General features: G+C 49.1%; 1 protein-coding gene across 6 annotated transcripts in view; it reads right to left on the bottom strand.

Moving 5' to 3' along the window:
- Window positions 1-249: 249 nt before the first annotated feature.
- ACSL6 (acyl-CoA synthetase long chain family member 6) overlaps window positions 250-12,771 on the bottom strand; it is a 107,710-nt gene continuing 95,188 nt past the window's right edge. For all 6 annotated transcript variants that reach the window (XM_060765241.2, XM_060765244.2, XM_060765243.2 and 3 more), the window contains exons 20-21: window positions 12,697-12,768; window positions 250-716 (exon numbers count right to left, since the gene is read on the bottom strand). In XM_060765241.2, the coding sequence (XP_060621224.1) occupies window positions 576-716; window positions 12,697-12,768 (213 nt within the window). In that variant the 3' untranslated portion in view covers window positions 250-575. The remainder of the gene's footprint in view (window positions 717-12,696; window positions 12,769-12,771) is intronic.

Genomic DNA, 12,771 nt, shown 5'->3' on the forward strand with positions numbered 1-12,771 from the left:
CAATGTGTCCCTGACTGGGACTCTGGTACTATTAAGAGCTCTGCTGCAGGGAGAGATTCTTGGTTAAATTTATACTCAGTAACAGCTGAGGAGATCCTACCATATTAAAGAAGCTTTGTGTATGATGTACAGCCTGTGGATCATAACAAAGACAGCTTGCTTCTAAGCAGTCTCCATCCAAAGGGGCACCTGAAAATCCTATAGGTCACATGACTAAAACACCCAAGATCTTAAGAATACCAGACAAAATTGGCAGATTCAACCAGTGTTTCCTTTTTGTTTGCAAAGTAAATTTTGAAAGCATTTAATAACAAAGATGTCTTTCAGAAGGGGTAGAATTTAAAACAGCTTAATTCTTGTAGTCCAGTGCATTTCAAGCATTCTTCTAGAGCATCCATTACAAGAGGAACTAAAACTAGATGGCAATGGAATTACTCAGTGATAGTGTCTTCAGACAACAGAAGGCTCATGTGGAAGGTCAGATGCTTATTCATTTCAACTGCATCCTTTTCACTTTCCAGCATTATCCTAATATTGCTACAGAGTACGTTATTCTGAAGAACCTTCCCCTGCTATCAGATGGAGATGCTTGAATAAAGCTCTTCTATCTGTTTCTTGAAGTATTCTCTTAGCTCTGGTCTCTTAGCTTTTAGTGTAGGTGTTAATAAGCCATTTTGTACAGAGAACATTTCAGAGTGGATATATACAGCTTTAACCTGAAAATAAGAGCAAGAAAAAGGAAGATTGATTTTTGTTTAAAATATAGAAATATAAAATAAAGCATAATGGTTAATCCAAAAGCAATATTTCCTATGGGCATATATGCACATGTAGACAAGCATAAATACAGTTGACAAAACGTGCTGTCCTGAAAGAGGATGCAATACCACAACATGCTTTACACAAACACTTTAATCCACAGTGACTCCATGTTAGGTGACTCCATAGACGGAATTACTGGAGTGTTGTGCAGTTTATGGGTTTTAAGGCTTTATTCTAGCAGCATTATCTCCTGAAGTTTTGCCTGCATCTGTGGCTGGCATCTTCAGGAGAAAATGCTGCTAGAACATGGCCTTACAGCCCAGAAACCACACAACATCCCAGTTAGGTCCATCATTGCACAGTGGGGCTGAATCCAAACTGGTATTTTTTTACATGGAAGCCCTTTGGGTCTAACAAAAAACCCTTTTATGGGGCTGAAGAAGGGGATATTGCTTATTGTGTTCGTCTATAATGTTGTTGTTGTTCATTCGTTCAGTCATCTCCGACTCTTCGTGACCTCATGGACCAGCCCATGCCAGAGCTCCCTGTCGGCCGTCACCACCCCCAGCTCCTTCAAGGTCAGTCCAGTCACTTCAAGGATGCCGTCCATCCATCTTGCCCTTGGTCGGCCCCTCTTCCTTTTGCCTTCCACTTTCCCCAGCATAATTGTCTTCTCCAGGCTTTGCTGTCTCCTCATGATGTGGCCAAAATACTTCAACTTTGTCTCTAGTATCCTTCCTTCCAGTGAGAAGCCGGGCTTTATTTCCTGGAGGATGGACTGGTTGGATCTTCTCGCAGTCCAAGGCACTCTCAGAACTTTCCTCCAACACCACAGCTCAAAAGCATCGATCTTCCTTCGCTCAGCCTTCCCTAAGGTCCAGCTCTCACATCCGTAGGTTACTACAGGGAATATCATGGCTTTGACTAGGCGGATCTTGGTTGCCAGTCTGATGTCTCTACTCTTTACTATTTTATCGAGACTGGACATTGCTCTCCTCCCAAGAAGTAAGCGTCTTCTGATTTCCTGGCTACAGTCTGCATCTGCAGTAATCTTTGCACCTAGAAATACAAAGTCTGTCACGGCCTCCACATTTTCTCCCTCTATTTCCCAGTTGTCAATCATTCTTGTTGCCATAGTCTATAATAGAATGGGAAATCCCAACAAGCTAAACAGAGGCATTTATTGTGAGTGACACTTAATACTTCTTGTGCCATTTTCAGGAAATTCAGCAGATTACTCTGAGGAGGGAGACAATAAGTCCACTTCTCACAACCCCATTGCATTACACCAAAAGTATGGACTTTTTCTAACACAGGGAAAAACATTGGATATTACAATCTGCAGTTAGTTACTCCGTTTTACTGTGAATTAAATCATGAAGAAAGAAAACAAAAGCACCTGTGTTCCTTAAACAGTTTACATATCACAGTATTCAAAAGAAATGCAAATGTTCTTGGGGGAAATTGCCAGTGTTTTCTTTATCATTGTTGCTGTGTGCTTTAAGTAATTTTGTACTTATGGTGACTGTAAGGTAAATCTATCATAATGCTTTCCCGGCAAGATTTGCTCAAACTTCCTCTGACAGAGTGTAACTTGCCCAAGGTCACCCAGTTGTTTTCTATGGGCAGGGATTGGCTTCCAGAGTCATATTCCAACACTCAAACCACTACAGCATACTGGCCCTCATATTTCTCTATATATGAATAAATTTATACTGCAATTCTATGCATACATAAGTAGGAATAAGACCCAGTCAGTTGAACACCTTGAAATAATTATTCTAAATAGGTTCTTGTAGGTTTTTCGGGCTATAGGTCTTTTAACTCCCCCTACCTCAGGTGGGAGCCCTGACAATTCGGCCACGCGCTGTGAAGCATTTGCTCGGTTCTTTGCAGACAAAGTCGCTTTGATCCGCTCTGGGCTGGACGCCACATTAAATGCAGTCTCCGTGGATGTGACACAAGCACCTGCTTGTCCGATTTTGTTGGATTCTTTTCAGTTTGTGAAACCCGAGGATGTGGACAAGATACTTGGAGGAATGAGACCCACCACGTCCATCCTAGACCCCTGCCCATCCTGGCTTCTGAAGGAGGCCAGAGGGGGATTGGCCGAGTGGGTAACGGTGGTGGTTAATGCCTCCCTTCGGGAAGGCAAGATTCCAGCGAGCCTAAAACAGGCTGTTATAAAGCCGCTGTTGAAGAAACCATCACTTGACCCCACTAAATTTGACAACTTTCGGCCTGTTTCCAATCTTCCCTTCTTGGGCAAAGTCATGGAAAGCGTGGTGGCCTCACAACTCCAGGTATTCTTGAGAGACACGGATTATCTGGATCCGGCACAGTCTGGTTTCAGACCGGGACATGGTACCGAGACGGTCTTGGTCGCCTTAGTGGATGATCTGCGCCGGGAGCTAGACAGGGGGAGTGTGTCCCTGTTGGTGCTCCTGGACCTCTCAGCGGCCTTCGATACCGTCGACCACGGTATTCTTCTGGGGCGCCTTGCAGAGATGGGTCTTGGGGGCACTGCTTTGCAGTGGCTCCGGTCATTTCTGGAGGGTCGTACCCAGAAGGTGTTATTGGGGGACTCCTGTTCAACACCACAGCCGTTGACCTGTGGGGTTCCTCAGGGTTCCATCTTGTCCCCCATGCTGTTTAACATCTACATGAAGCCGCTGGGTGAGATCATCCAGAGTTTCGGGGTGCGGTGTCACCTGTACGCAGATGACGTCCAACTCTGTCACTCCTTCCCACCTGCTACTAAGGAGGCCGTCGAAGTCCTGAACCGGTGCCTGGCCGCTGTAATGGTCTGGATGAGGGCGAACAAACTGAAACTAAATCCAGACAAGACAGAGGTACTCCTGGTCAGTCGCAAGGCCGAGCAGGGTATAGGGTTACAGCCTGTGCTGGACGGGGCGCACTCCCCTTGAAGGCGCAGGTTCGCGGCTTGGGTGTGACCCTGGACTCGTCGCTGAGCCTGGATCCCCAGGTTTCAGCGGTGACCAGGGGAGCATTTGCACAGCTTAGGCTCGTGCGCCAGCTGCGCCCGTATCTTGGGAAGTCTGACTTGGCCACGGTGGTACACGCTTTGGTCACATCCCGCCTCGACTACTGCAACGCTCTCTACGTGGGGCTGCCCTTGAAGACGGCCCGGAAGCTTCAGCTAGTCCAGCGCGCGGCAGCCATGTTGTTAACAGGAGCAGGGCGCAGGGAGCATACAACGCCCCTGCTGTCCCAGCTCCACTGGCTGCCGATTTGCTACCGGGCCCAATTTAAGGTGCTGGTGTTATCCTACAAAGCCCTAAACGGTTCCGGCCCAAAATACCTTGCAGACCGCATCTCGGCCTACGAGCCCACGGGGACCTTGAGATCATCCGGCGAGGCCCTTCTCTCGGTCCCGCCTGCCTCACAGGCACGCCTGGCGGGGACGAGAGAGCGGGCCTTCTCGGTGGTGGCCCCCCGGCTGTGGAACACCCTCCCTGCTGAAGTTAGACAGGCGCCCTCCCTTATGGCCTTTCGTAGGAGCCTGAAAACATGGCTCTTCGAGCTGGCCTTCAATTGAGTGCTATATCATTGGAAACGATGACCGGAATGGACAATGACTATGAAATCGACTATGACCCCAGGATTTGACGAAGCGGATTTTTAGCATAAGTATATGTTATGTAGTAGTAGATTGTCATGTACTGTTTTGATTTACTGTAAACTGTCTTTTCTATGTTGTTGTTCACCGCCACGAGTCGCCCTAGGGCTGAGAGTGGCGGTCAATAAGTGCAAGAAATAAATAAATAAATAAATAAATAAATATAGGGCCATGTTCTAGAGGCATTTCTCCTGACGTTTCGCCTGCATCTATGGCAAGCATCCTCAGAAGTAGTGAGGAACATGGCCCTATAGCCCGAAAAAACCTACAAGAACCTAGTGATTCCAGCCATGAAAGCCTTCGACAATACACTATTCTAAATGCTTGAAAAATAAAGTTAGTAATACATGACAAGTAATCATTTTGAATCTTGTTACTGTATAACTTGCCATTTAATGGTGCATGCATTTCAAAACTGAAAAGCAAACACCAAAAAGTTACATTTTTTTTTTAGTCCTGAGAAGGATTCTCATCACAATCTGTATAAATTGTTGAAATAACTAGCGTAGGGAGATACTTGTGCATCACTGCATTCAGTATTAAAACATATTACTCTTTAATCAATATTTTATCCAGTATGCATCCTATATCTTTGGAGGATATGTCTCAAGACACACACTCCCCCCCCCCTTGTGGAAACTGGAAACCATGGATAATAGTGAACCTTCAGGTATTTTGACTCTACTTGGACCAGAATAGCCCCAGGGTTCCTAGATACCCTCAGACATTTCTGGAAAAGAATATTCCTTGGAGTGTAGATAAGTGAAACCATGGATATCAAGTGATAAGTCCATGGATAAGGGGTGGGTTTTTTTACTCTAAAAATGCCACATGACTTACTTCTCTTGCACTATCAACATGTGTACATCATTATATGTAAAAGATCACAAGAGATCAAAATGAACAAATGGCCAAGAAGAATATTTTTCTTCGTGGTCTCTGCGAATGCACACTTGTGGAGAGACTGCGCCTGTGCGGGCTCCAACGGAAACTTCTACATTTTAAAACTCTCAAGTTTTGGCGGTAACCCCGCCCAGCCCCGGCAGGGGATAAAAGGGTGCCCCGCGCACACCGATCCAATTCCTTTTTTTCCGCCGCACGGCTCGCTTCGGTACTTCGATTGTTGGATAGAGAGTGATTCTTCATAGAGTTTCTTCAAGTTGTTTGACTGTATTATGTCAACAACTCGCTTCAAAAGATGCGCGAATTGTCCGAGGAAGATCCCTGATTCGGACAAACACGCTCTTTGCCTTTTGTGTCTCGGTGAGGCACACATTACTTCTTCGTGTCGTCATTGTCAATCGTTGACGGCACAGTCCCGTAAAAATCGGGTCCATCGGCTTCGATACCTTCTGTACCAGCAGACGTTGGCTCCGGTACCTTCAGCATCGACATCGGCGTCGACGTCAGCTGCGGTATCCAGGCCTTCAACATCAGCTTCGACGTCGAAGGCAGCATCGACATCAAAATCTGTCGATCCCTCGGCGGAGACCGAGCCTCGCCAGACAAGGGCGAAGAAGGCTGCACAGAAGAGGCCGAGAGCAGCTATGTCGACAACCTCTAAGGCCTCGGTGTCGACAGCTTCCAAGGCTACAAAGCCTACAAAGCAGAAAGCTCCATGCACGGTCACGACCGAGACCGTATGCATCCGGCACTCTTCGACCAGCTCTGTGGCGTCGGTGAGATCGATCAGGTCCACGAGGTCGACGTCGGCGACTCCGCCATCTTCCACGGCGGTTCGCATTGCCTTTCGCCGGTCTCAAGAGGAATCTCGGCGTGCCTCCACCTCTTCCTCCGTCCCGCCCACCCCGGGCAAGTCGGTGTCGAAGACAGCTCAGCCACCGGCAAAGAAGACGATGCCGCCTCCATCCTCGTCTTCTTCTTCTTCCCGAAAGCAGACCACCGCCTCCTCGGCCACCTCGTCAGCGAGGTCATTGCCTTTGCAGCCTGTTGAACCCCAACCGGCCCCTCAACCTGCCCAGGAGCCACAGCCTTTGCCAGAACTGCCGTCGGAACAACCTGAGTCCCCGGTGATCTCGGTGGACACGGTGATCGAGGCACCAACTCGACATGTGACAGCCAGACAGGAGCTTTTCCTGTCGGTCACGACCTTGACAACTGTGACGGCAAGACAGGAGACTTCTCCAGTGTTGGAGACTCCGGAAAGGGGCAGACAGACTATGAGACTGGCCCTGGCCCGTGCCACTCAGGCTTCGACCTCAAAAGCCCCCCCAGTGGCTCTGCTACAGCGCCCGAGTCGGGATGTCTCCTCATCCCCTCCTCCTCAATCCGTGGCGGCCGATGACGAAGAGGAAGATGGCGAGTTGCCGGGATCGGTACACTCGGGGTCTGTGTTGTCTCTCGGGATCGAGAGATCACCCACTCACGACGCCTATGAGGCTGACCCTCCATCTCCCACTGACAATGTCCGAGCCTTTGCAGATCAAATGGCTCGTATGGCTGAAGCCCTAGGCCTGGAGGTCAAGCAGACTTCCAAGGCAGTGCAAGACCCGGTGTTTAAAAGGGTGCAAGCGGAATCCCCACCCGCTCCTCTTCTACCCTTCCTTCCCTACCTCCTTGAAGTGATCCAGGGCTCCTGGAAGACCCCTTCCTCCATCCCTCCAACCTCTAAGAAAATTGAATCATGGTACAGAATGGACGATGAGGGCTTGGAGTGGCTGAAACACCATCCCGACCCTAACTCGGTGGTCGTGAAGGCGGCTCAGGGGTTCGGAAGACAATCGTCGGCGCCGTCCGACCGTGAAGGGAAGAGGTTTGATGCAGTAGGCAGGAAGCTTTACTCTGGTGCCCTCCTGCTGGCCCACATGGCCAATTATGGCGCTTGTATGGGCGCATACCAACAAATTCTCTGGGAAAAGGCAGCTCCATTCTTCCAGAGAATGTCTGACGAGGATCGCACTGCCCTCACCACCCTGGCTCAAGAGGCGAACTCTCTGGCACATCATCAGATGCAGATGGCCAAACACACGGGAGACACTGCGGGCAAGATGATTGCTCACGCTGTGGCAATCAGGAGGCATGCCTGGCTCAGATCTTCTGGCCTCTCTACTTCGTCGAGGCAGGTGATCGAAGACCTTCCGTTCGACGCCCTGGGGCTCTTTAACGCCGGAACGGATGACAAGCTGAAGTCAATCCACGACTTCAAGACCTTGGCTTCTAAGTGCGGTTTCGAGAATCAAAACCAGGCGCAGAGGACCAGATGGCTCCAGTACAAACGCCGGCATACAGTTCCGTACCGCACCATTCAGTACCGTCAACCAGCCCGTCCCTTGCATACCTCCCAACAAACCCACCCTCAGCAACCTCAACAGCAAAGGAGGCAGCACCAGCAGCAGCGGTCGCGGTCCCGCCAGGCCTCTGGAGGCAATCAGGCTAGGCGCCGCATTTGACGCCCTAATGGACGATACCGTTTGTCCCTTCGTTACAGATGTTGTTCCCATGTCCCTCCCAATGGTACCCGCCCTCATCCTTCCATCCGGCTCGACACCGTTCGGGGATCACCTGACGAACTTTCTCCCTGCATGGGAAAATATCACCTCAGATGCATGGGTTTTAAAGATTGTCGACGAAGGTTATGCATTGGAGTTCGAAGAACTCCCACCAACAGGACAGATTGTCGATACCGAACCGAGACCTTGCTTCTAAAGGGGGCAATTTCCCCTCTCCCGGACTCTCAAAACCATTGAGCCTTCTTCTCCAGATACTTTACTGTCCCAAAGCCGGATGGCTCCCTCCGCCCCATCCTCGACCTCAGAGACTTAAACTCCTTCATCGAACCTCAAAAGTTTCGGATGGTGACGGTATCGTCCATTCTTCCGCTCCTCAGGTACGGGGACTTCTTCGCGTCCGTCAATCTTCGAGACGCTTACTTTCATCTCTCAATCAGAAAGCATCACAGACGCTTCCTGGCCTTCAGGGTAGCGGGACAGACGTACGTCTTCAACGTCCTCCCGTTCGGTCTCGTGACGGCACCGAGAACCTTTACCAAATGCATGTCGGTGGTCGCGGCAGCCCTCAGGAGGGAAAAAATCCGCATTTTCCCGTACCTAGATGACTGGTTGTTGGCAGCACGCTCCCCGGACCTTCTGCGACTTCAGGTGGCAAAGACGCTTTTCCTCCTCGAAGACCTGGGCCTCCAGCTAAACGAGGAGAAATCTCATCTCGAGCCCACCACCTGCATAAAGTTCATCGGCGCCATGTTCGATTCTCTCTCCCAGACAGTCTTCCTTCCGGAGGAGAGGTTCAGAGCTCTTCAAGCCGAAGCGCTCAAAGTGCGTCGATCCCGAGTAGTCCCGGCGAAGCAGATACAAGTCCTCCTCGGGCACATGGCCTCCACAGTGATGGTAACACCACTGGCGAGGCTCCGCTTCCGTCCCCTCCAGAGATGGTTCTTGGACCACTTCAATCCCATGCGAGACAGTGCCGCGAAACGTCTGCTGATACCGAAGTCGGTAAAGGACTCTCTAAACTGGTGGATGAACTGCCAGCATGTCTGCAGGGGCGTTCCATTCCACCCAGAACCCCCAGCTGTCACGATAACGACAGACGCCTCGATGTTCGCATGGGGATGCCATACAGGAGAACTCTCAGTCCACGACCTCTGGTCTCCACAAGAGAGGCAGTGCCATATAAACTACCTGGAACTGCTGGCAATCTTCAAAGCCCTGAGGGCATTTGCCCTCCTGGTCGCGGGGAAGTCGGTCCAGATCCTCACGGACAACATGGTGGCAATGTTCTACGTGAACAAGCAGGGAGGAACGGGCTCGAGAAAACTTCTCAAGCTGTCACTGGAACTTTGGGACTGGTGTGTGGCCAGGTCGGTGTCGATAACAGCTTTGCATCTCCCGGGAGAGGTCAACGTCGAGGCCGACGCACTCAGCAGAACCAGAGCAACCTCTCACGAGTGGAGGTTGAACCCCGACGAACTGGCCAAGATCTTCAGGGATTGGGGCTTCCCGACCGCAGACCTTTTCGCGTCACCGCAAAACGCTCAGCTCCCTCAGTTCGGTGCCCGGCTTGCTCCGAACACGGTACCGGGATGTCTCGGGGACGCGTTCCTTCTAGACTGGTCGCGGCATCTGCTCTACCTCTTCCCTCCCTTCCCGCTCATCCCGAGGGTGATCGAGAGAATCCAGTCGGCACAAACGAACTGCATCTTGATAGTGCCGGAGTGACCACGACAACCGTGGTTCTCGGTCCTTCTCCAATTATCCGAGGGACGGATGAGACGCCTTCCACTTCGGCAGGATCTACTCTCCCGGGAAGACGGTCAGCTTCTCCACCCCGACCTCGCTTCTCTGCATCTTTCGGCGTGGAGGATCCGGTTCTGAGGTCCCTGTGCCCAGGAGTTCTCCCGATCCTGGAGGCAGCTCACAAGCCAGCGACCAAAAAGTGCTACTCGGCGTGCCTTAACCGCTTCCAGGCCTTCCTCTCCGAGAAGGGCCTAGATGACCATCAACCGTCGATACCGTCAGTTCTCTTGTTCTTGCTGCACCTTACCGAACGGGGCTTGTCGCTGTCGTCACTCAAGTCTCACCTGGCGGCTATCTCTTGGCAGCTTCAACGGACAGGAGAGGCCTCCTTGTTTAAGGAGAGCTCCGTGAAGTCTTTCCTGTGGGGTTTCAACAACCTACACCCCCCGGTCCACTCCCCGACCCCGGGTTGGGACCTCGACCTTGTGCTAGCTCGACTCGCACAAGAGCCTTTTGAACTGATGGCATCGATTGACCGTCGACTTCTGTCATGGAAGGTGGCTTTTCTTGTTGCTATCACCTCGGCCCGTAGGCCTTCGGAACTTGCAGCACTGCGTGTGGACGAACCATATTTTGTTGTCCACGAAGACAGAGCAGTCCTCCGTACGGACGTGACATTCCTTCCCAAAGTTGTGTCCCCTTTCCATGTGAATGAAGACATTGTCCTTCCCTCGTTGTGTCAGTCCCCTCCACCCCGAGGGAAAAAAGACTTCATATGCTCGATGTGCGGAGGGCTTTACTCTGTTATAGGGACAGAACTGCTCAGTCTCGAAGGACTCAGAGACTGTTCATGGCATATGCCCGAGAGAAATTGGGCCTGCCGGTCACGGCGCAACGCCTGTCCCATTGGATCACCTCGACAATCGAGCTTTGTTACCAGCTTGCTCGACAGCAACCCCCGTTGGTTGTCCGGGCTCGGTCAACCAGGGCTATGGCGGCATCGACGGCCTTCCTTAAAGGGATTCCCTTGGACGCTATTTGCAAAGCGGCCATTTGGAAGAATCCTCAGACATTTGTCTCACATTATAGACTGAATACCAGGTGTACGCCTGACATGGCCTTTGGGAGGGCGATTTTGGGATCGTGTCCGTCTTAAAACTTTGCAAAGTTTTTTCTTGTACTGATCGATACCGAGAGCTTCTTCGGTACCGTATATTGTTGTGAATGTTATTTACCATGTTTTACTTGAATTCAACTGTTTACCGGTGCTAGTGAATGTAATTGCACCTTTACACTTGATGCCTTACTGCCTGAGGCACAGGCAACCTTGTACTATAGCCTAATGGGGCTCACCACGGGTAGTGTTTGTGTCGATATCGACACCTTTTTGCCTCGCTAATGTGTTTTGCACTTGTTAACAAAACTGTTTTGTGTAACTACTTAATGTGCCCTCATTGCAATGAGTGTCTTCGGAAATCACCATGTGTTTTATTTCAAGGGTCATAAAACATTTCTTATTGTTCAAGAATGCCCTCATTTATTGAGTGTCTTTCACTGTTGATTGGTCACCCTCACGTGACCGGGAGGATCACGTACTCCCATAAGTTTTATGCACTGTGCCCTTCTTCGGAAGTGATTGCAATCTCTTGTTTAGTAACTGTTTGCACTTAATAAAATTGTTTGGCCCTTGACCTGAATAGTCGGTTTGCATTCTTCCCGCCTCCGGGACCTGAGCTTGCTAGTCTCCACAAGTGTGCATTCGCAGAGACCACGAAGAAAAATGGTAGGTTACATACCTGTGACCATCTTTCTTCGAGTGGTGCTCTGCGAATTCACACTAACCCGCCCAGCCTCCCCTCTAAGCAAACCTCCAATTTCTCGCTACCGTAGCGGCGTAGGAATTGGATCGGTGTGCGCGGGGCGCCCTTTTATCCCCTGCCGGGGCTGGGCGGGGTTACCGCCAAAACTTGAAAGTTTTAAAATGTAGAAGTTTCCGTTGGAGCCCGCGCAGGCGCAGTTTCTCCACAAGTGTGAATTCGCAGAGCACCACTCGAAGAAAGATGGTCACAGGTATGTAACCTACCATTATTCTCATTTTGATTATGGCTGTCTTCCTATGCAGCTAAAGATCTCTGATTAACCAGAGCATGGTTATTTTCCTTATTTTATTATTATATTTTTCATTTGTATTCCGCTATTCCACATAAGGTTGTTCATTGTTTGTCTTACCAGTTACTCCTTCTTTTCAATGTCTATAGTTATACTTTTAAATTGTTTTGCTATTTGCTATTTGTTTGTATGTAAATCACTTTGAATTAATTTTAAAAAATAGAACTAGTATAGAACTGCCCTAAATTTTCTTTAAAATACTGCTACACTATGCTCTGCAAGATACAAATACAAAATGTTACATCTAATTTTAGTCCAGAAATAATTGAAACCTACTTTATGCTTAATTAACCAGTATCGTTCGTTTTAATAGACCTACCTAATTGAGACTAATATTAGATTTACCTGAGGGATGGCTGTATTACATTTGTCGTTTTAAAGTAACAGATTTGGAACAGAGCATTAATTTAGATTTTGCCGTCCCAATCCTATTGAAACACACACATAATGTTTCTGAGTTTGTATTTGTAGATGGAGAAAAAAAGAAGGGGGATACTGTGTCATTTTCTGAACATTCCCTTTCTGAGGTCTTCCAGTCTGTTGCAAAAATATCTATGTGCACGTCATGAGGAGATTAGTCTTTGCGCAGAGAATGAGCAGAACAGCTGTATTTTCCAGGTCAACTGTAAGAGTGGCAATTAAGGATCAGAGCAGACTTTTCAGCTCTGCTCCCAGGTTGGATAGGATGGGATTGCAAATGGTTTAGCATGCTGTTGATCATTGAAAAACTGTCATAACCTTTCTACAGTGTTGGAGAAAGACATTCTAACACATAAAATACAAGTGATCTTATGACCGAACCGCAATAAGGCATTTGAGCTTTTATACAATTAACATGAAAACCTTTGGGCATTCATCTTAAAGAGGTTCATCTGATCTGAACCATCAAAGCTATCAGTATTCAAGTTTTACCTGTTCAAATGAATGAAGTCCACTCTCTTTCCCTAACTGGACCATGTCTTCCATTATTGCTTTTTTCAGTTCCTA

Source organism: Anolis sagrei, chromosome 2 (genome assembly GCF_037176765.1).
Source record: "Anolis sagrei isolate rAnoSag1 chromosome 2, rAnoSag1.mat, whole genome shotgun sequence".
Taxonomy (NCBI): domain Eukaryota; kingdom Metazoa; phylum Chordata; class Lepidosauria; order Squamata; family Dactyloidae; genus Anolis; species Anolis sagrei.